Raw genomic sequence first — 26,051 nt, forward strand, 5'->3', positions numbered from 1 at the left:
AATTGCATGAAAAATTTAAATAAAGACAAGACTTGTTTTAAAATTAAAAAAAAAAAAAGAGAAACGAAACTTCTTTTACAATTTAAATCATGATGATGATATCTTGTTTCCTAGTAAGGAGAATTTTATTTAACATTTCTTTGGAATATAAAGCAGATCAAAGAAAGAATTCTTTTATACAATCTGATAATAAGAATGCGAATATTGTTTTTTTTTTTTTAAAGAATATATTGAAAGTTAATTTTAGAACTTAAAAATAAATAAACAATTTATTCTTCAGTTACTGTGTAAATGTTTTACGTACACAAAGTAAATCAATGATTTGAACATTATCAGATTACAATTTACAATTGTTTCGCGTTTTTAACTTTCATTTTATTCATAAAAATGCATTATATGTTAATTCAATACTACATATATATATATATATATTAAACATTTTCAAATTAATTGTTTTGTAAATAGTTTTTACAGAAAAGAATTATAGCTCAATCGATATTGCGGAAATAGTTTCAAGAATTATTCTAAATCTTCCACGTGCGGAAAACAATTAATTTTTATTGATTCTTTTATTTGAAAAAAAAAATATATATATATATATATACTTCTTCTTTTGTGTTGGAAAATCAATTTTTCACTATTTTATAAAAAGGAAACGAAGAGATAATTTCTTATCGTTTATAGGCTATAATTATCGCTTAGATGGAAACAAAAATTTAATTCATATTTATAAAGTGATTGCTAATTGATTAATTAAATGATAATTTAGAATTTTGTATTTTTTTTTTAATTTTCCTTCTTCATATGGGAAAATATTAATTCCTTTTTTTACAGATCACGCCTCACCCTCCCGCTTTAGAATTGTGACTTAGTTAATGGTTTCTGAAAATAATATGCTTGAGAATTTTTTTAATATATAATGACGTCAAAATACAATACTTCAATTAATGCATCACGAGTACAAAATTAAAAGAATCAAATATTTTTTGGTTCTTTTGATCTTTAACCCCATTTAAAAACAAAACAAACAAAAAAAATTCTAATTTTTCTCTAACGCGTGATTTTTTTTTCGATATGGTTTTAATATTTTTTTGTTCTTTTGGTAGTGTATTATTTTTCTTCCAGAATTAATGAGTAGAAGGCTTTATATCAGGGATTGAAAAAAGTTTTCGTTGTTTTTTTTTAAGAGTAGATTGGATCGATATATACACGAAAACAGTAATATTCTGAAAGATGTGAATGATGAAGGTATTCAACTGATAAATAGAAGCAATAAAATGAAATTCAATGGATTCTTCTTTTTTTTTGTTCTTTGAACTTTTATATATATATAAACGTGTTTGGAATATACGTGTATATATATAGATTCTAACCACTGTTCTATTTTCCGATGTGTAAATGTGACATACTTATTATTTCGAAGAAGAATCGATCATCTGAGTTTCCAATCGCATGTACTAAATTATATTCTCAAGTGACAACAAAACTTCCTTGATAATAATAATAATAAAAAAAAAATGTTTCAAATTATTCCTGATTTTTGAAACAATTTTTTTTCCTCAAATTTTTGGGACGCATGATTATATTCTAAAAATCATTAGTCATAATTTACATTTTATCGAATTTTATTTGTTCTAATTAATTTTTGAGCCGAATTTTAATTTGTTCGAAATAGCATTTGGCATAATTTTCATCAATCCGATTTTCTATATTGCAGAATTTTTATATAACCGAAAATTCACTCCACAGAATTTTTATTTCTTCGAATTTTTATTTGCTCGAATTTTCATTTAACATAATAGGCATTTTAAAGAATTTTTATTGAGTAGAATTTTTATTCAGATGAATTTTCATTTGTTCAAATTATTATTTGATATAATTTCCATATAATCGATTTTTCATACTACAGAATTTTTACTTAACCGACAAATCATTTAATAGAATTTCTAATTGATAGAATTTTCAAATGGCCGAACAAACAATCGACAGAAAGATTTCGGCGCGATTTTTAAAATCAACCAATCACAATTTTATGAATAATTTTTGATTGGTTGATTTTAAAAATCGCGCCGATATCTTTCTGTCGATTGTTTGTTCGGCCATTTGAAAATTCGGACAAATGAAAATTCTATCAATTAGAAATTCTATTAAATGATTTGTCGTTTAAGTAAAAATTCTGTAGTATGAAAAATCGATTATATAGAAATTATATCAAATAATAATTCGAGCAAATGAAAATTCATCTGAATGAAAATTCTATTCAATGAAATTCTACCTAATAAAAATTCTTTAAAATGCCTATTATGTTAAATGAAAATTCGAGCAAATAAAAATTCTGACAAATAAAATTCGATAAAATGTAAAGTATGACTAATGATTTTTAGAACATAATCATGCGTCCCAAATTTTTGTATATATAATGTCAACCAATTTTTCCAAGAAAAAAAAATATTTTTCTTTTTTAAATTAAATAATATTTAAAATAAATATATATATATATTTTTTAATCAATTGGAAGATTTTGAGTATTTTTATTATTAAAATATTGAAGATAGTTATATGCGGTGAAATTCTTTTCAAAATAGAGAGGCTTTTTTCTCAAACTTTAACTGCTTTTAGTTCATCATGAAATAGAGAAGGAACTTTTGAAATTCAAACAAAAGTTTCCGGCTTCGTAAAGACATTTCAGGCTTGTCATTTTCGTCTTCTATAGTTGAAGTTTAGATATATAAACTTGGCTATGAAAAATTCACTTTTCTGGAGTTAAAAAAAAAAAAAATAAAAAAGGAAGAATCTTGTTAGGAGCTCAATTTCTTTACATTTTTTCAAGTCTCGAGAGTTTATCGAAGCTTTCTCCGCACTAGTTCTTGTTTATATGTCTCTGAATAAATTAAATCTCTTGCAAAAAAAAATTGAAAATATTTCGATTTTATTGTTTATAAACTTTTGATTATTTAAATCAATTTTTTGATAAAAAAAAATAAACATAAACAAGTATTAAAAAATTAGAAAAGGAATTCCACTTTTTTGGATGCAGACTCCATTTGGAGATATATATAAAAAAAAAAGAAAAGATCTTCTAAAGCTGAGGTAATGGTTACTACCATAATTTGTTCAATTAAGCTCCTCAACATCTTCCATCATGATGGAATCCTAGCACGAGTCTAATTATCACGACACCAGAACTTGTTTGACCCTCATAAGCCTTTCATGAGATTTCCACGATGTAACCACGAGGCTCTCTCTCTCACTCTCATAATTTCAGTTAAGTAACAGCAAGGTCGTGATGCTTTGACAAAAGTTATTTTTTTATATGTCAACACGTGGACCAGTTTTATGGTGGTATATTAAGAGATTTTTTTCTTCTTCTTAAAAAAAAAAAAATTATTACCATTTTGCTTATTTTTTAACATCGTTAAAAACATTATTCATAACCCTTAAGAATTTTATCATTATTATTACAATATAGATAAAAATAACATAACGATAACATTCGGACAAATTTTATATAAAAAATTTTGTCCAGTTTGTTTAATACTCGGATACGTTAAAGATTTAATAATTTATTATATTATTTGGGTATAGAAAAAAAAGTTAATGTCTTAAAAATTTTCAAACGTTAAATACCATCGTTGTAATATAATTTACTGAAAATTAATATCCTTGATCAACTTGAAAAATTTCCTTCCTAAAGTTCTGCAAAATAGAGAAACTTCATTTTCCAGCCGCATATTAAAGGAATTTAATTATTTACTCGAGCTGCATTTCCGTATTTTTAGATTCTTCATTTACATTCTAGAAATATATATATATATATATAGTTTGTACACTGAAAAAAATTTATTTGATTCAAATAATCGGTTACTTGACTATTATCAAAATAAATAATTATTTGTAATTACTATTTTTTTGAGTCAATTAAATAGTACACGGAGAAAAAAGAATTGTTGTGGTTACTAAAAATTAAGTCCACACAACAATTCCAGATTGTCAAAATAGAACCAGCAGTTCTATTTGTTAATTGTTAAATTGTAAAATTTATTAATTAATGTAAATTGTCAAAATGGGATTGTTATTAAAACTATTCGGATTGTTCGGTGAACAAACAGAATTGTTTTGAAGAACAAAGAAAATTGTTATGGAAAATGTTGAAATAACAAAACTAAATTGTTAAATCTGCAATACAATTTGTTGTATTAAAAGCTTTGATCCGTTTAATACAATTTGTTAAGTTTCTTCGTCTTCTAAAATAAACGATAGCAGATTTCCGTAAGTCATATCACCAATTTCATTTGCATTAAAATCTGTGGAACATTCAGCTTCTGAATCAAATTCTTTGATCTGAATCCAACAAATTATTTTGAGTTGAAATTTCTTAAATAATATTTAATATATATTTTGTATTTTTCAAGGTGAGGTTATGTTCAATAGTAACCGAGTATAATTTACCGATAAACGATGAAATTGTCTCTTCATCCATTCACTACACTTTGCAATAGATTTCTCACTTTAACCGGATTCATTATTTAACAGCACTTTGTCATTTAAAAAAAAACTAATAATAAAAGCAAAAGTGGCACATATACCAGAAGCAAACAACGCGATGATCTGCACGCCAGTTTGCGAGAATTCAAAATGACCACGTGACATGGAACAATAAACCTGCTAGCTGAACAAATCCGGATTGTTCCATCGGCAATCGACAGAGAGTTTGCTTCTGCAACTGTACGGAATTGCAAACTGAACAAAACTGACAACAAAAAATTCGTATTGTTGTTAAAACAACAAAAATTTGTGTTGACAACAATCCGAATTGTAATATTAACATTTCGAATTGCAATATCAAAAATCTACTGACAACAATTCAAAAATTGTTTGCACAACAATCCCATTTTTCTCCGTGATATCTAGTATTTAAATAGAATTTTACTTAATTCAAATAAAAATTATTTTGTTCAAGTATAAATATTTCACACTAATTTAAAATTATTAAATTAATTTTGTTATCAAAATTTTTATATCAATTTGATATTTTTGATATCAATTAAGTAATCGAGTATTTAAGTGAAATAAATTTTTTTTTTCAATGTAAAATTTTTAAATCCCTTAAATTTGATGTTTTGTATTTCTTAAATATTTTTTTCTTTTTTAATTTTTTTGAGCAGAAGGGTTTGATATAAAAAATTTTTTTTGAACTGTATTAGAATGCTATATAAATTTACGAGTTGTGTTTTAATGTGATATTAACTTAATTTACCTACTGGTATATAGTTCTCGTACAACTTTCGACTATATTTCTTATAAAGTAAACATATTTAGTGCTCTTACAATTTTGTTAATGAGTCTTTCGTGAATATTCTTCTCTCATGAAATAACATATTTTCATTTTTGCAGAATATTTTCTTATAAAGTTGGAATTTTTCAGAATTTTTATATACATAGGCTTATATACATACTATAGGCTTCTAAAATTTTTATTATTTTATTAAAATACAAAAAAATCGGAATTTCAAAAATATTTTTTAATGTTTTTCATGAAAATTATTTTTTAAATGATCTCATTAGATTCTGAAATTTGTTTTTCTTTTCATTTTGCTTGGCAAATTTTCATTTCATTGTTATCAATTTCGATTTTCTTTGATAATAGTAGGAAAAATTTTAATTATTAAAAAACAAAAAATTGTAAATAACCTTTATGGGAGATTAATAACATTCCATCCGAAGTATATAGACTGTATAATACTTATTCAGCTGGTGATCGTCAATTGACTTCCGGTCAATGATTCTCGTCGATACTTATATATTTCTACCGAGGAAGACTTTCTTATAGGAGAATAAAATTCCTTATATATATATATATTTAACTGTATATAATTCCAACACAGTTTTCGAAGAAAAAGTACATTTCTATATGTTAGTTTCTTCTTTTAAATTCTCTAGTGTGCAGGGGAGTAGAAAATTAGAGAGGATGTTTGAATTCTTTATAAAGAAAGTTTTACCGAGAGATGAAACTTGCGCATAAAAAAAGGTCGATTTTTTTTACATTGACTTTCATTAACAAAAAGGTTTTTATTTACTCTCAGGAAAAAAAAATATTTTCAAACAACCAAATTTTGGTTTGTCACGAAGAAAAATGGGATTGTTATGCAAACAATTTTTGGATTATTGTCAGTAGATTTTTGATATTGCAATTCGAAATGTTAATATTACAATTCGGATTGTTGTCAACACAAATTTTTGTTGTTTTAACAACAATACGAATTTTTTGTTGTCAGTTTGCAATTCCGTACAGTTGCAGAAGCAAACTCTCTGTCGATTGCCGATGGAACAATCCGGATTTGTTCAGCTAGCAGGTTTATTGTTCCATGTCACGTGGTCATCTTGAATTCTCGCAAACTGGCGTGCAGATCATCGTGTTGTTTGCTTCTGGTATATGTGCCACTTTTGCTTTTATTATTAGTTTCTTTTTAAATGACAAAGTGCTGTTAAATAATGAATCCGGTTAAAGTGAGAAATCTATTGCAAAGTGTAGTGAATGGATGAAGAGACAATTTCATCGTTTATCGGTAAATTATACTCGGTTACTATTGAACATAGCTTTGTTAATACAACAAATTGTTTTGCTGATTTAGCAATTTAGTTTTGTTATTTCAACTGTTCCATAACAATTTTCTTTGTTCTTCAAAACAATTCTGTTTGTTCACCGAACAATCCGAATAGTTTTAATAACAATCCCATTTTAACAATTTACATTAATTAATAAATTTTACAATTTAACAATTAACAAATAGAACTGCTGGTTCTATTTTGACAATCTGGAATTGTTGTGTGGACTTAATTTTTAGTAACCACAACAATTCTTTTTTCTCCATTCGTTTCAAAGAAATATATATTTATTTTAATTAAATTAATATTTATTTGAATAACATTCATTTAGATGGAAGAAATATTTATTTGAATTTGAACATATTTTTTTGAATCAAACAAATTTTTTTTTAAAATAACCAAAAATTTGTGTTAATACAAAAAAAAATGGTATATTATTTGGTTAAAAGAAAACTTCGTAATAATTTATTTCCTTGCATTATAATATTAAAGTGAAAGAGATAAGAATAAATAAAGTTTAGTTGGAAAAAGTAAAACAAAAATAGAAAATTTATTATTTTGTATAGTTTAAAAATAATTTATTGACTCAGTTTTTCCAAAAAGATAAATTTTTTTTTCTCTTTTTCAAAGTTTGTGAAAATAAAATTGTCCTTCATTTTTTTTTTTTAGCGGAAAAATGAAGGTGGGAAAAAAATCACAACTCACCCTTTTATATATATATATATATATATATATATATATATATATATATCTTTTGAAAAATCTAAAGTTGATGAAGCTATTCAATGTCACTTGTCGCCTTATGGGACAAGGGGTGAGGGTTTGATAAGGTGACAATGTTCACGCTTATCTTGGTTGTGTTGTCATTTTTTGAGATATATTTTCATATTTATGGAATAAACAAAAGTTGCAACAATTTGAAAACTTTTGCCAATTTTACTTTTTTTTTTTATACATTTTTTCCATAATTTCCTATTTGATAGTGATTTTTTACCTTTTGGCTACTTTAACATACGATATTGAAAGTACGTAAAAAAAAAAAAAAAAAAAATGGGCCACGTCAACGGCGATCGATGCCCGTTAAGGGTAGGAAATGTCAGGTTGAAGCGCGAAGGGTAAAAAAATGGGGAGGGAGAAGGAAAGATTTTAAATGCAAAAAAGAAGAGGCAATTAATTCTTAATCATTATATTTTTCATTTTCTTTTCAACAATTTTTATATAAATAAATTTTTATTTTATCAAATTTTACAAGTTGAAAATAGAATAACTTTTATTTGGGAACAGCAAAAAAGTACTTTACTAGAATAGTGAAAAATTTAACTGAAACAATTAAAACTTTTTCTATTCTAGTGAAACCTTTTCGATGTTCCAGGTAAATCTTTTTTTTGTGTATATAATAAATTTTTCAATTAACCTTTTTTTAAAAAAAAAATTTTAATTACAATTTTAATTTTAATTAAAATTGAATTTTAATCTAATTTTAATTTAGTTAAATTTTTAATTATTTTGAAAAAGTGCAAAAGGGGTTATAAAAAAAATATATATATGTAAGTGAATTTGAAAGAGGAGAGGATTTTAAGAGATTTACAAATTGGAAAAGTTTCACTTTTGATATAAACTTTTGACAAGTGAAATCCTTGAAATTTAGATGAAGCTTCTAATACTCAAAGTCTGTAAAAACTGCTCGAAGCTTTTAATTTTAAAAGTGTTCTTTCAAGTATTTTTAATGTTTAAGTTTCTCGAATCTTGACTGATATTTTTCACGTTGGAAAAAGATTTTTTTTTTTTGCTCCCTGATTTTCTGTAATTTACTATAATATATATGTAGAATAATCAATGCTTATGTAATTTACGTAATACTTTAATAATCATTTTTTGCTCTTATTTGAAATTAAAGAGGTGCAGGCAAAAAAAAAAGAACAATTTACGAGTTTTTTTTTTTGTTATAACAAAAAATCGCTGAATCGTGAAGGTGAATCGGTCATATATAGATTTTTAAAGTTTATGAATTCCTCTTTCCTGTTTACATATCTAAATTTTTTTTTCTACACTTTTGTAATTTATTAAAAATTAACAAGAAAAAATATTTTATTAAAATTGAGATACTCTGTCATAATGCGTGTCTAATAAATCTTAATCAAAATCTCTTTTGTTGCTCTTGAAAATTGTAATTAAGGATCAGAAAATAGAATTTTTTTTTATGGCAAAATAATGTTTTTTTTTTTTTATTTCTTTTTTATGTAACGATTTATTCGTTTTTATTACACACACTGAAATGAAGATCAAAGTTGAAAGTCCGGAAAATTGTATTTTTTTTTTCCTGTCAAAAAAAGAAACAAAATGTATTAAAAAAAAGATGAACTTGATTTGTAGAGATTTATTATTTTTATTTTTTATAGAGATGAAAGAAAATTTTCCTCAGATTTCTTGATGGGAAAATAACGAGGTCTAAAACAAAATATATTTTTGTAAAAAATATTTGTTTGTAAAAAATATTTTTTTGTAAAAAAAAATAACTTGAGAATTTTTTAAACAAGTTTTTTTTTAATATTTTTTTGTGTCAATAACATTTGAGTAATTTGAGAAGGATCATTATCGATTGGAATCATTAACCGATATATAGGAACAGTTACTATATATATATATATATAGTAATCTAACTTACCGAATAACCATGAATTAGCCACGTGATGCAGATTGCAGAAGTTGACGATTAGCAACCTTGATATATACCTGGTAATGAATTATTGATGAATGCTAGGATTCATTTAAATAAAACGTCACGAAATTTTATGCAAAAAAAAAAAAAAAATAATAATCTAACAGACATCAAATGTAATATGAATATAATACAGTAATGTGAACATCTTAATGACACTCACCTATTTTTTGCATTTTTTTAAAAAATCCAAATAGGTATTTAAAATTAGAAAAAAATACTAATAATTTTAACTATATTAATTTTTTTCCTCATAGTTCATTGAATTGTAATTTAAAACCTAGTTTAGAAAAATTAAGTCATTAGAAAAAATCGGAATTTTTATATATTAAAATAACTTTTTAGTAATTTAAAATATAAAGTAATGTATAATAAAATAATAGAAAAAAAATAAAAAATAAAATGACTTATATTTATAGGTAAGTCCTTTTTGTTTCCTCCATTTGAAAAGAAAGAGATTTAAGCAGTATTACAATGTTCAAGGAAAAACGATATACAAAAAAAAAAAGAGAAGGATTTATTGTTATAAGCTTTAGTTTCCATTCTATTTGAGATTTTTGCTCTTAAAGAACGTCTGCTATTACTTTGATGCTTTTATATTTGAAAAGAAAAATAACATTGAAAAAAAAGAAAATTATGCATATTTGATTTTCATGCGATTTTTATAAAATATATAATAAAAGTTTTTTTTTAAAGACGGGTTCTTTTTTATCTTATTCAATTTAAATTTTATTATTTATTCGAAAAGGGAGGGGAAAAAAATTTTAATTTAAATCTTTACTATTAAAAATATTTTACAACTTCAATTTAGTATAATTATGATTTTAATTATAATGAAGACATATTAAACATTTATTACAATGTAAAGAGTTTCTACTTTTTTAAATATTTTTTTCTCTCCAAGAAATAAGGAATAAAAATTTATTTTCTTTCTTAAAATAGTTTAGGGGTATTTTTTTTATTTAAAATGATATTTGACGATTATCTATAACAAATTTTTTTTTTTCTAAATTAATCAAGTGTGACGCTATTGAGAGCAGAATAATTCGACAAAATTTTATTTTTTTTTTTTTGTAATGTTCACTAGATAGAACGGCTCGTTTTATATTTTATAGTCGATAAAAATATTTTTAAAAAAAATTACAATACACGACCTTAATTATCGAGTTTGACCGCAGTGTGAATTTAGGCACGAATACGGATATCCTTGCATGAATTTGCAATTATTATGTCAGAATGACTATAATATATCTGAATGTTCGCTTTTATAAGGTCGAGCTAATTTGCCTAGTGTCTTGATAACTTATTTTAATATTTTCTTATCAATTATTATCATTATTTATTTATTTATTTTTATTTTATTTTTATTTTATTTTTATTTTATTTTGTTTTATTTTATTTTTATTTTTATTTTATTTTTTTATATTTTATTTTATTTTATGAATTTGTCGAATTTGAAATTTTTTTTTTCTTTTTGAAAAAAATCGAGATATTTAAATGGTATAATATTTTATATGGATGAAACTACAGTAATCGAAAAAATTATACCTCTATAATTTTTGTAAATTATTTAAATGTAAAAATTTAATTTGGATTTATACAGTTGATTATATGTATTTAGTAAAAAAAAAAGAAGTAAGAAAAAATTAATGTGTTTACGTGAAATAGAACGCGATACACAAGTCAGGATATTATGTAATATACGTATATATTATATATATATATATATAAAATCTCGTCTTGATATTGATTTACATTGTTTTACAATCATGATTATTTATTCTTATGAATTATTCTACTTCTGCTTTATACTAATTATCAACGAGTTAATTAGTTCGTGCGTATATCCGTATAGTAAAATATTGTGAAATCTAGGCGTGGTAAAATAATAAATGAAAATTTTTCGTATATATATAGAATTTTTTATATTTTAATTTTTTACAAAAAAATAGATTTAGAAAAATATTCTCTTTTTTTTCTTAACTATGAAATAATTATTTTCTAAATATGACAATATTTTTGAAAATTTTAATTTACTAATTTAATTTTATTATTTTATTTTAATTAATTTATTATTTATTTCATTATTTTATTTTAATTAATTTATTATTTATTTCATTATTCATTAAATACCTAAATTTTTTAGTTTAATTTCGAAAAAAAATATTAATTTTTCCATGTGTACTTTTTTTAAGAGGGAGAGAAATTTTTTTTTTCGGCAAAGTAAAATTTGGACAAAAGTAACATTTTTTTTTCTAACTTCTTGAATCAAGGAAATAGATCTCGACCTTCTTGATAGAGTCACGTGGTCATTGAACGTGTGTGAACGTCAATAATGATTGCATAATTATGGTTTTATAGCACATATATAAAGAAAAAAAGATAAAATTCTATAAATGTTTATTTATATTTATATTTGAACTATTTTTTTTATTTGTTTATATATGTTTTTATTATTTATATATATATATATATTTATTTTTTTAATTAATTAATTAAACTAACAAATAATTCTTAGCTTATCAGATCTTAAATCGTGAAATTCATTTAAAATAGAATATATTTAGACAATGTCGAGTAGTTTGTGATAGCTTATCGAAAATTATTATTTTACATCGAAAGTCTTAATCGACTTGTAAATAAACAAAAAAAACCTTTCTGTACACAATTATGACCTACAAGTATAGAAAAAAAAATTGATTAACTATCTGTTCAATTATATCTGTTTCTTTAAAGAACATAAATATATTTTTATATTCAAAGAAACTGGATTATAAAAGAGATTAATTATCATAAATCATACAATAATTTATGCCTTTCTATTACTTTGTTAATGCCTGTGGATTTATTGGTTATTAAAATGTATAATTTTTTTTTTTTAATTAAATTAAAACATATTATATTTAGAAATTTATTTACACTTCATAATTTTGCAAACAATTTCTCTTATCCATGTGTTTATTTTTCACTTATATATTCCCTTGTACTATAATTGTTTTCTAATCTATTTTCAATTTCGCAAAGTCACTATAATTCCTTATCATTTTTGTATCCCAAAAAAACGAAATGTTACTTAAAAATTCTTAATGAAAATATTTTTCACTACTTTAAAAAAAATTTATTATTATTGCAAAAAAATTATGTCATCTTTTTGAAAAAAAAAAAAAAAAATATCGAAACATTTTTCTCTTTTATATAAAAAAAAAATTTTTTTTTTCTTTTTTCATAGCTGACATAATTCGCAATTATATATTTATTTTTATATTTTTCTCAAGTTTCTGCAAAAATGTAAAAATAAGAGAAGAAAAAATTATTTTCAAAGAATTGCGATGGAGAAAAATTAAATAGAATGGAAAAAAAATGTCATAAAATAAAATTAACAAGTCGTTTCTTAAATCCGTGCGATGACATTTTTTTTTCTTTTTTTTTTTTAACGATGTACGCGAAAGTTCCGCGTTTTATATATATATATATATATATATATATAAAAAAAAAGACAATTTAAAAAGGTCTTTTGCCGTATGAAAAGTGAGCTTTAAGAACGGGATTAGAAAGATACGAAGAAATTTTTCAACTTTCTCTCTCAAGAGCTTTCACATCGCAGCCACAAGGGATAAATCTCTGAAAAGCTCCGAGGATTAATAAATCCTTCTTTTTATAAAACTATGCGTGCCAGTAAAAAAAAAATAATAATAATAAATGATTACTTTCGAAAAAATTTTTTCTTGATAACAAGTTTCAAAAACGTCAAAGGATCAGAGGAATACCAATTACCTTTAAAAAAAAAAAAAGTAATAAATTTTATTAATTAAATAACTTTATTTTTCTTTTTTTTTAATTTTTAAAAATATTTTTATATTTGAAATAATATACTATAAAATATAGTGAAATAATATACTATATTTTATAGTGAAATTATAACTAGTTTGAAAAACTTTATGTGAAGATGATGACAAATATTAATTTTCAATAGTAATATTGCCAACTATAATTTATCGTAAAAGGAAAATTTTAATTACCACCAACAATATAAATTCTTTGGTTTTAACTAGATTACACTATTGTATTAATTTTCCTTTGTCAGCTAGGAATTGCTTTCTATATATACATATATATATATATATATATATACATCCTTCCTCTGATGATGTCCTTCTGGTCTTAGACAATTGTTGTGAGTCAAACGAGAAAATTAATTGCTTTCTCTTGATAAGCAAGATCGAAAATTATTAACTATATACATATTCTGATAAGAATCGTATCACTGGATAAAATTACATTCTTAATTTAATAATATAAATCTTGGCTTCTCAATATTTTGAGTCTGTATTTTTCAAATTCTTAAATGAAGAATATATTTGTTTTTTTTAACATGTTAAGATTATATTTTTATTAAGAATATTTTTACAATATAAATAATATTGTTATATTATTTCCTTACTACACTGTAAAAAAAAAGGAATTGAATTTTTAACTCCCTACGGGGATGCTATAAAAGTCCCACGTACCCTTTTGGAGTTGAAGCGAAGGGCTTTTCGAGTTAATTTTATGCCTAGGGAGTTGGTATTAAGGCCAGGTCCAAGTGAGGCAGCGCCATCTACATCGAAACTAAAATTTTTAAAAATTTCCAACAGCCTTTTCTTGAAAACAAAAAGATAAAATGCTTTTTCCTTTATGGATTATTGATTATTGGCAAGAAATACATCAGCTAAAACTTTTTTTTTGAGTTAAAATAATGGAAAAAAAATTTCATGTCGATAAATTAAATATGAGCACTTTTTTCAACAAAAACTGTAATACAGTACTTTCTCTGAAATTACAATCAAAAATGTAATTTCCATTTGGAAAATTAATAAACGCTAAAAAATACAGACCAGCTAAGATTTACCAATCACGAAAATAACAAAAAAAAATGTTTTTTAACATAACATATTTTACTAATTATAACAGCCGTTTGGCAGGTTAAATATGACACCAGACGTTTCGCGATTTTGCCGAAAGGAGGAGATTGGCGCTGTTGCTAACCACCCGAAATACATAATCTACCAAAGGGCCTGTCACAATCAGTAAAACAGTGTCCATATATGTTAAATATGTAATAAAATTTTTTGTTGTTATTTTCGTGATTGGTGAATCTTAGCTGGTGTATTGTTTAACGTTTATTAATTTTCCAAATGGAAATTGTATTCTTAATTGTTAATTCCGAGAAAGTACTGTTACAGTTTTTGTTGAAAAACTGCTCATATTTAATTTATCGACATGAAATTTTTTTTTTCATCATTTTAATCCAAAAAAAAGTTTTAGCTGGTGTATTTTTTGCCTAATAATCAATTATCGATAAAGAAAAACGCATTTTACCTTCTTGTTTTCGAGAAAAGGCTGTTGAAAATTTTCCAAAAATTATAGTTTTAATGTAGATGGCGCTGCCTCACTTGGACCTGGCCTTAAGGAGTTAATTTTATTATTAACTCCTTTTTTGAGTTGATTCATAACTCGAAAAATTTAACTCCCAGTAACGTTAACTCCTTAATTTTTTTTTTACAGTGTATGAAACGAGTAGATATGCAAATTAAATTTAAAAAAAAAATTATTCTTATTTTAAGAATATTATATTTTCTAACTTTAAGAAATATGTTAATTTTATTTAAATAGGACTCATGATCCTTAAATTTAATAAAAAATTTAAAGAAGAATATTTTCGAGTTTTTCATTTTTTTAAAAAAAAAAGTCGTTGATAATTTATTTATTAATTACCACATATTTAATTTATATTTTTTTTTTGTTCTATATTCAATTTATTCACTCTTTTAATGAAAAATTAATTAAACTTTAATTTTATTTAAATTAATAAATAATTTCTGACTTTATTTATTTATTTTTTTTTTTTATATTTGACGAAAAATTATTTGGTATCTGAATAAAATAAACCGGTATTGCTATATAGAATCTTTTTTTTAACGTTGATGGCATGTGCGAGTTCCGTGCTCTCTGGCCATTTTTCAAGGTCTTCCCTTGTTCTTTCTCAAGGTCGATCTGTATATATAAGACCAGGTATAAACGATATGGCGAGACTTTCAAACCAGTCATCGACCGATCTCGCGGGAAATCTTTTTCAAACCTTTATATATATATATATATATATATATATATATGTATATAAAATTTTTCCCCTTATCTTTATTGTTATCATCAAAGAATAGAATTGGATGATTCTGCAAATAAATTCATAGGGAAAAAATATATCAGATTTCATATAAAAAGAAAAAAAATCGTAATAATCATTTTGTCAAAAAAGAAATATTAATCGTCTTTTCATATAATATTTTTTCAAATTTAAAATATTTGTTTATTAATCCCGAGATTAAAATTGAAATTCAAAAAAAAAAGTAAATATTTTACCTTTTATTTGTAGTTTAAAAAAAAAATTAATAAAAATTTCATTCTTATCTTTATATCAATCTATTTTATGTCAATATAAGAATTTTGTGTTTACTTTTACCAATGTCAATTTTTTTTTGTCTACATCTAAAAGTAGACTTTGTTAGTGATAAACATTTTTTATTCAAATATAATATTGTGAACACAAAAATTTTATTCAATTGTCACTTTTAATTTAAAATAATAATTCAATTTTTTTTATCATATATGACTCATATTATGTAATTGAAAATATTTAACACATTTTTATTTCACAATTGAACATTATAAATAAAATTGTAGAAACTAAAAATGTTATATAAAGAAAAAAAAAAATTTCCTTCTTTTCTTTTTAAAAAATAGAAAAAAATAAATATGCAATATTTGTGAGAACATTTTTTTTTCTTTCGTTTGTTATATGAAAAAGAAGAAAAATCTGATCGAACTGAATAAAAAATTTAAAAAAAAAAAAAAAGTGAATATAAAAGAAACGGTGCACACGTCATTTTACTTTTGTGAATTTTAAATTTCTTTTCATATATAATGGAAATGACGGGGCGCGACGTAAAACCAAGTCAGAAAATCATTTCCTCGATTTGCAACACATTTATATATACATATATATATTATATGTGAAAAGTTGTTATAAGGACGTGCTACTATGTAGTATTAACCTTGGAATATTCCTGGAAATTAAGAAACAGTTTATAATAATGTATGATACACTTTTTTTTATATTTTATTACAAAAGTCGTATTAGAAAAAAAAATTAAATACTTTTTAATACGATTAATTTACACCCAGTGAAATTTTTATTTGAGACAAGTAAAATTTTATTTTAAACAAAAATGCCAGGTACAAAATTATTTGTAGTTTGTACAAAAATTGAATTTTTCTAAAATGCGAATATTACAAAAAATTTTGTAAAGAATTTTTTTTTTGATAATTCTGCACTATATTGAGATTGTTTGCAAAATTCCATTTATTTAAAATTAATTTCTAGATTATTGTATTCTTTTTTTATTACAATTGTTTTTTTTTTTTTTTTTCCATATTGCTTTGCCTTTTATTTCCTTTTAACACATTCAACACACGAGTTAGAAATAATTCAGTATATATTATTGCTTTCATTAATATATATATAATTTGAAAAAAAAAGTTTTCTTGAATCAACAAACTTTTTTTTTTTTTATCCTATATATATATATATATTAAAGAAAATATAATTTATTGTAAGGGGAAAAATAATTTATATAGAATATATAAAAATGAAATAATACCAAAAAATAAAAATTGAATAAAATAAAAAATAAATTGAAAAAAAAATTCTTTATCAAACAATACTGGAAATTTGGCGCTAAATTTGAAAGAGATTTTTTATATGTTACATTAATTTTGTGAAATAATAATTTACACTCTAGTTTAATATTGAGTTATATATATATATATATATATATATATATATATATATATATATATATATATATATATATATATATATATATATATATATATTATATAGTGTCGTAATTAGGGAGTGGCATTGCTGACGCACGATAATGACAGATGCGAAATTGTAGCCAATTATTAGAACTGTTTCATGAACTATTGTTAATTAACAAGATTAATCCTGAGAATTTAAGAAACATAAATATCTAATTTTTAGTTTAGAATTTAATAATTCTTTTTTTTTATAACAATTTTTTTCCTAGTGCGTTTATTGTAGTACTTACTACTAATAATAATAATAATAATAATAATAATAATAATAATAATAATAATAATAATAATTAATTGATAATTAATTGATAATAATTAATTTAATTATTAATTAAAAAATGAGTAAAATTTATCTGTTTGCTACAATATTGAAGTTCTGATATTTTCATAAGGGGATTCCTTGCTCTGGAGTTTCCTTTTTTTTTGTCATTTAATTCCTCGGAACCTACCAGTAATTTTTTTTTTTTTTATTTTTTTAAATTCGCATATAAGCGAAAATATTTTTATTCCTTTTTTTGAATAATTATTCATCCTCGTCGAAAACCTGTTTCGATTTTGAATGCAGAAGTTGCATTTGTATCTCGTGTGTGGTTATTTCATTTCAACAATTTTTTTTTTTTTTTCAAAACTTCTTTTTCTATTTTTTTTTTTTTTTCAATTTGGAATTCAAAAAAAAAATTTTGCAATTGAATATTTAGCTGCAATCAAAAATGTAAATTTCATTACATTTTTTTTTTTCGAATATTAGTTTGTTTTTCAAAATTCTAAATGTCTTTTACATGTTAAATATTTTTTATACTGTTTTTGAAAATTTTCAAGTTATTCATAAAATTCCTGAAAACAAGATAATATGTATTAATGATGATTTTTTAATGATAGTTTTTAACATTCTGTTTATTTCCAATGAGTTTTGTCATTATAATATATTAATTCCTCTTCTTTATCATGAGCGCGGCATCAAACATTTTTTATCACTGCGCAGATAAAATCAATTGCTCTTTGAATATATATATATATATATATTTTTTTTTTTTTTTATAAATAAGAAAAAAAATATTTGCATTCAAAATATTTTTTTTTTTGTTTTCTAAAATAGTAAAATAGTTTTTGAACTTTTTCTTGAATTAATTTTCGCCCTTAATATATTGTATATAATTTTAAAATGATAAATTTATTGAGGAAAAAGTTAAATAGAAATAATATTAATTTATTTTAAAAAAAAATAAATAAATATTTTTCACATTGTATATCAAAAATTGATTGGCGTTCAATAACGATCGATAAATATTTAAAACGGCATCAATGATCAAATGACTATTATTTCCAGTTTAAGTTGATTATTATTTATGGTAAACTTAGACCTTTTTTTAATGATTTAAAGCATTTGGTTTTTTTTTTCAAGTTTAAAAAAAGATTCACAATAAATTTACATTTAATTTTTTTTAAACAATATTTTCATCACTTTTTGATATTATAGTGAAATGCCATTTAATTATACATTTTTCACGTTATTGAAATTTATAAAAAAAAAATTAGAAAATTTTTCAGATTAGAAAATTTTTGTTTAACAATTAATAAAAATAAAATTTTTTTATTGATTTTTTAATATTTAAGGTAATAATTTTCATTATAAAAAGAAGGAATTAAAAAAATTTTTTTTTTGAACTAAAAATTATAAAAAAAATAAACATTTTAACGCCAATAATACTAAAATTAGAGTATTGCATTATAATATCTTTTCATGTTTATTAAATTTAATATTAACTTTTACGGCGTGCATCACCTTGGATATTGTGTGTAGCACGTGCTGATCATATCTCGCGAACTCTCAAAACTTCTTATTCTTCCTTATTGCAAAACTTTTTGTTATACTTTCTATCTCTTGTACTATATATATATATATATATCAATTTCTGCAGATTTTTCATTCAATCGAGTCGAGGAAAGTCCTGTATATTTTTTACATGTCATAAAAAATAAATTTTATATTTTATTTTCAAAAGAATATAAAAATAGTATCGAATAAATGTGTCAATAATTGAAAAAAGTGGTTTTAAATAAATAATTTTTTTTTTTTTTTGATTTTGTAAAACCAGATTGACAAGAAATTATTAAGTAATAAAATTGATCTGATTTACACACCATTTGGAATGAATAAAATATTCTTTTTTTTTTTTTTTTGCACTGGTCCAAATTGTATAAATTTTTTTTTTTCTACAGCATCTTTAATTATATACATTTTTCAATTGTTTTTCATGCATATGCATTATTATCAAGAGCATATCAAATTATGATATTTAATTCATGATAATATATCAGAATTTACATTAAAAAAAGAAAAAAAAAAAAAAAAAAAATATTAAATAATAGGAAAAACTGAAATGTCACATGAATAATAATAATTCATGAGTGACATTTTGAATTTTATTTTCTAATTACCATTAGTGAGATATGTTTTGGTATATAATATATATTTATTTATTTAATTATATTTGTCTATGGTTTAAGAAAAATTGGAAAAAAGTTAAATTTAATATTTTAAATATTGAAATTACGAAACGAAAATTATTTTTTGTATTTCAAAAAAACAAAAAAACAAAAAAAAAATGATAAAATTATTACATACTTTGGATCAAATTAAATTTGACTGAGAAAGTTTTAGACCTCCTGTATACGATAAAAGCTAATGACTCCTATTCAGTAGACACATGTATATCAAAGCCTTTTATATGACAGGAATACGGAATTATTCTATGCACATATATTTCCCTAGCACATTTTCTATGTTGCGCATGTAATATAGAGAGAGAGAGAAATCTTTACAAAATGAAGAATAAAAATTATGTATAAAAGCAAAATATTTGCTTTGTATCTCGCAATTTTTTCATTATTTTACACTTTTTAAATCTGAATTAATAAAAAAAAGTTAACTAATTCTTATTTAGCCTAATTTTTAAGCGGCGCATAATTTTCTATTAAAAATTATTAATTAATTATAATATATAATTGAAATTAAATATATAAATTATATAATTTTTATATTTAAAAAAATTAGATTAAAAATTATGCCACATAAAAATTTGACGAAATAAAAAAAATTAAGCTATAAAAAATAATTAAAAATAAATTTCGATTTGGCCAAATACGAAATTAGGCTAATTAGATCGAATAAAAAATCGTGTTAATTCAAAAAAATTAAACCATATGATTAATTTAAAAAAAAAAATTTAATCCAGTAGAATGTACCCTCATGATATTCAAAAATTCATTCATAAGAATTAAAGAAGAAGAAAAAAAAACTAATACATAATGAATAATAATTCAAAATGGAGAATAAAAATATATAACGAATAAGGAAAAATAGTGAATATATATATATATATAAGGAAAATGGTATAATAATTGGTTGACTCGATTTTTGAAATGATGAATTTGCAAAGGTGTGGAAATCCCGCAGTGTGTGTATAGAGGAAAAATAGCGGAATAAGAAGAAAAAAAAAAAAAAAAAAAAGTCGATGAACGGTTTCTCAAAGAGTTGCGCCTATACAAGATTTCCAGTGACGTCATTTAAAGTCTGAGAAGATCGAGTGCAATGCGTGAACCAATGGAGGGTCACCGATCATCAGGTGGGGGCTCAGATTGTTGAACAAGAGTATAAAGCCCCACCATTGATTAATACTGAAAGCAGTCGATGTCCCCTTCTGTCTGACGATGTAGCGTGATCACCCCCCTCGAAAAGAAGAAGAAGAAGAAAAAAAAATCGATTTTGATCCAAGATCTTCATCTTCAAAAAACGTGCACGTGCTCTTTTTTTTTCCTTGTTAAATATTAATTTATTTTTTTATTTACAAACAATGTTGAATAGTTTTGAAATTTTTCCAATAAAAGTGTGAGTTTATTTTGTTTTTAATTAGTGATATTTTTTTTTTTTTGAAATAAGTTTTTGATCCACAAGTGTGTTGAATCTTTAAGAAGCGATTCAGTGAATTTTTGTGAAGTTTGTTTTATATCTTCCTTTTTTGGATTTATTTTATTTTTCTGAATGTGAGTAATATTTGAGATTATAAAAATTATAATAATTAATTATAATAAAAAATTTCCTTCTGAATTTTTTTGATTTTTTTTTATTGCTTCCTTAAAATTGAGTTATTCGAAAAAAAAAAATTTATCGTTAAATAAAATATAAACTAAAAAAATTATTTTATAATTAAAAAATTGACTTTTATAAATAGGATTTTTTATGAAAAAAAATTTATTTTTTTATTAAAAAGTAGTACTAATTAAAATTTTTTTTTTTCGAAATAAAAAAAAATACAATTATTTTTGTATAAGTTCAATTAAATAGTTCCTGAATTAAACGTAACTTGCTTGTTATTGTTTATAATACCTATTCTCAACCTTGATTTCCTGTATATTTATCATTTTAATTAAAATATTTCTATATTGGTATGAAAAATTAATCGTTATAAATATAACTGTATAAAGAATACAATAATTAAGAAAAAGAAAAATGAATTATTTATATCTAATTATTTCTTTTAAACAAAAACAATAAATATAAAAATTCTTTAACTTTTTTTTCTCTCTCTCATTGACAATACCGTTCCCATGATTTTCTTTGTTTACGTTACCTTTATTATTATTTTTTCTAATAGGGAAAATAATAATTAATAATTAATAATTAATAATTAAAATTATTAATTTGTAATAATTTCATGAAAAAAAAATTTTTTCTAGTGATTAATAGTTGTTTGAATTTAACTATTAATTTTCAATCTAATTAGAAACTGATAAGGGCCAATGTTTTTTTTTTTCTTTATTTTTCTAAATTATGATTATTTTTTTTTTTACTAAACTGGCGTTAATCGAGTGTTAATTAACATTTTTTTAAAGTTTAAGGATTATAGTGAAAAAAAAATGGTAATTTTTTTTTTTTAATTAATTTTTAGAATATATAAATATAGAAAATGACGGCAACGGAACCATCGAAAGCGGAAGAAGGTGGTGAGGAACGGCGACCAAAAATTGAAACTTTTGATGATATTTTGCCATATGTTGGTGAGGCTGGTCGTTATCAATGGCTGCTCTTCGTTATTTTACTACCATTTACATTCGTCTATGCATTTCTTTATTTTGCTCAATTTTTCATCACCCTTGTACCCGAGGAACATTGGTGCAAAATTCCTGAACTGGACAGATTGAACCTCACGGATGAGCAGATGTGAGTGAGCGCGGTGAGAAAACACCCTACAAATTTTATTATTTTTAATTACATATACAAAAAATTTCTTTTTCTGTTTATTAATCAATTTTTTTTTTAATTTACTTAATAATATAAAAATAATAATTTTATTCTATATTAATTTTTTTTTTAATTCAAACATAATCAGTGTACTTTATTATCAAAATAAATATTTATTTTGTATTAAATAATTTTTTTTCCACTGTATTAATATATTAATTTTTTTTTTTTTTCATTGAAATTAGATTTAATTAAAAAAATACTGTTTCTATTTTGTTTTTTTTACAGAACTAAAAATAATTTATCAAACAATTTTTGGAAAACATTTTTTAAATTTAATTGAATTTTCAAAAATTTTAAATTGATATTTTTGAAATTAATTGAAACTTTAAGTGATTTTTAATTAAAATTTTAGATGATTTCACTAAAAATTTATTTGAAAATGCGAACAAAATAAAATAATTTGAAAATCATTTTTAATTGAAAAATGGTTTCAGATAGTTGAATTTTCAAAGAATATTATTAAAATAGTTAAAAATAATTGAATTTCCTTAGAGTTATAATTGAAATTATTAAATTTCAAAAAAAAAAAAATTTCGATGGAAAATTTTAGAAATAATTAAATTTTATTTGATTTTAAATTTAGAAAATAATTGAATTTCAGTTCATTTTGAATTGAAAATTTTGGGAAATAATTGAATTTTAATTGAAATTTTGGATAATAATTTAATTTAAGTTCATTTTTCATTGAAAATTTGGATAATTAATTTTGAATAGAAATTTTAGAAACTAATTGAATTTTTATTAAAATTTTTCAAAATAATTGAATTTTAATTGATTTTAAATCGAAAATTTGAAAACAATTGAATTTTAGTTGATTTTAATTTGCAAACTTTGGAAAATAATTGAATTTTAGTTGATTTTCAATTGAAATTTTGGAAAATAATTGAATTTTAGTTGATTTTAAATTAAAATTTTGGAAAATAATTGATTTTGAATTGAAAATTTGAAAAATAATTTATTTTAAATCAAAAATTTTGAAAATAATTGAATTTTAGTTGGTTTTAAATTGCAAATTTAGAAAATAATTGAATTTCAATTAAAATCTTAGAAAATAATTGAATTTTAGTTAATTGTCAAATGAAATTTTGGAAAATAATTGAATTTTAGTTTATTTTGAAATTTTTGAGAATAATTAAATTTTATTTGATTTTAAATTTGGAAAATAATTGAATTTCAGTTTATTTTGAATTGAAAATTTTGGTAAATAATTGAATTTGAATTAAAATCAGTGTACTTTATTATCACATAAATATTTATTTTGTATCAAATAATTTTTTTCCACTGTATTTATATATTAATTTTTTTTTTCATTGAAATTAGATTTAATAAAAAAAATACTGTTTTCATTATTAGTTTTTATTTCTATAATAAAAGAATTGAGTCTAAAATGTGATTTTAAGAATTAAATTGCAAAATTAGAAAAAAAAATTGATTTTATTTTTACTTTTTGAAAATAAACAAAGAATTTATGTTTCCTTATTGGCATGTATTAAAACTAACGGTAATTAATACTGAAATGAAGAAGAAGTAAAAACTATAAAAGTAAGAAGCACGTTATGAAGTAAAAAAATTAATATATATATATATAATTTGATAAGAGAAGGTCGAATAAGGAAATCCACTGTTGATTCTTATGACAATTACATGATATTTTTTCTATTTCATCTGTTATAGTTATTAACTATATAACCTTGTCTATAAAAAAATCAACTAGGTCAAAAAATTTTTTAAAAAAATTTATTTTTTTAAAATAAGCCATTTTTTTTTCTTTTTTATAAAAAAATTGTTTTTTGCAAATATTTTCCTATAATTAGAAATTTAACCAATAATAAATAAATATTGATTTAATTTTATTACATTTTTGAATTTTCATATTACTTTCTTTTTTTTATAATTAAAAAAACAAATTAATTAACTCAGAGAAATAATAATTGTTTAATGTAAAAATGTCAACAATGTAAATACAATGTTTTTTTTTAACTTATATGAAATTACTTTCTAGCTATGTCGAATATAAAATGAATATATGAAATTTTTTTTTTTTTTTCATTACTCAGATTTTATTCTTTAAAAGAAAAAAAAATTACCATTTTTCTTTCCAACTGGTTTTATTCTTGACTTTATGAATAATAATTTAGAGAATCGCATACGAATTAAAAGTAAATTAAGCATATTGCATAAGATTTATATATATGTATTCATTTCCTTATTTATATTTTTGAAAAAGAATTGTTTTTTCTAATTTATTTAAAAATTAGAAATTTTTCAAATTCAATCAAAATAATGTCTTATGAATTTTTTATTTTCAATTCGAATAAATAATTATTTTTTCTTTACTAAATTTAAATTAAAGTTTGCTAAAAAAAAAAAGAAGACAAATATTATTTAAATTTTTTGAATAAAATGCGTTAATAAATTGACTTAATTAATTTGAGTGAAAAATTTATTTGCATATGAATTATTACACTGGCAGTTAATTTTCAAATTATTAGTATCTATGTGATAAATAATTTAATATTTATACATGAAATTGCGTATAAATATTAAATTTATTGTTATAATTAATAAAGGAAAAAAAAAATTATAAAGGAGCACTTTAATAATAAATTAGAGTGGCATGTAAACTTATGTGATAAATTGCATGTATTTTATATCATTTTTAATTGCACTAAATTTATTTTCTGCGAAATACAAAAATCGTAAAAAAAATTTTTTTTTTTTTACATCAAACATTACTTTCAATAACTAATGATTCTGTTGCTGTAATCATTTTACGATTTTCTTGAACTTCACCTGATTCAATTGTTGACAAGGGAGAAATAAAACTCATTTATCCTTTTTTTAAACTATTTTCCTTCTATTTCTTTTTGTCTTCGATTTTTTTTTTTTTTTTTTTTTTTTTTTTTTATTAAAAAAGTATTTATATTAAGAAATATATTTTTTTACAGGACATCGCTATGGATTCCAAGAGCAGATGAGGATGAAGTTAAAATGAATAACATTCCATTTTCAAGATGTAAAATGTATATTGTTGATTATGCAAAAGTTTTGGATGAAAATTTAACACAAGCCATAACATCGTGGCCAAAAGGACCCTGTCAAAATGGATGGAAATTTAATCAAACAATGATACCATATCTTTCAATTGGTGCTGAGGTACGACAATAAAAATAAATAATAATTTTTAATTTTTGGAACGTTCAAATTTTGTTAAATTACGATTATTAATTTATTCATTTATTTAGCTTTTAATTGAAAAATAAATAATAATTGATAATAAAATAAAAAATATTTATATAATAAAAATAATAATTTGATGATAATAATAATTTAATTAATATAATAATAATTAAAATAATAATATAAAAATAAAAAATTAAATTAATCGAAAGATAATAATTATATACAAAATAGAAAGAGAATATTTAAAAGTCGATTATACTTAGTCTTTTAAACTCTAAAATGTCATTAGTTTAACGACTCATTTAAGCATATAATTTTATT

General features: G+C 21.9%; 1 protein-coding gene across 4 annotated transcripts in view; it reads left to right on the top strand.

Annotated features, from left to right (window-relative positions):
- LOC127280720 (carcinine transporter-like) overlaps positions 1 to 26,051 on the top strand; it is a 34,533-nt gene that overhangs the window by 2,143 nt on the left and 6,339 nt on the right. Inside the window, exons 1-3 of one of the 4 annotated variants that reach the window (XM_051303938.1) lie at positions 20,909 to 21,286; positions 22,192 to 22,463; positions 25,496 to 25,703. In XM_051303938.1, the coding sequence (XP_051159895.1) occupies positions 22,210 to 22,463; positions 25,496 to 25,703 (462 nt within the window). In that variant the 5' untranslated portion in view covers positions 20,909 to 21,286; positions 22,192 to 22,209. Of the gene's footprint in view, positions 1 to 20,908; positions 21,287 to 22,191; positions 22,477 to 25,495; positions 25,704 to 26,051 lie in introns of those variants that run through there. The other 3 variants (XM_051303941.1, XM_051303939.1, XM_051303942.1) reach the window with 3 other exon arrangements.

This window comes from Leptopilina boulardi, unplaced genomic scaffold (genome assembly GCF_019393585.1).
Source record: "Leptopilina boulardi isolate dan_hultmark-lab unplaced genomic scaffold, ZJU_Lbou_2.1 LbouV2_249, whole genome shotgun sequence".
In the NCBI taxonomy this organism is placed as follows: Eukaryota; Metazoa; Arthropoda; class Insecta; order Hymenoptera; family Figitidae; genus Leptopilina; species Leptopilina boulardi.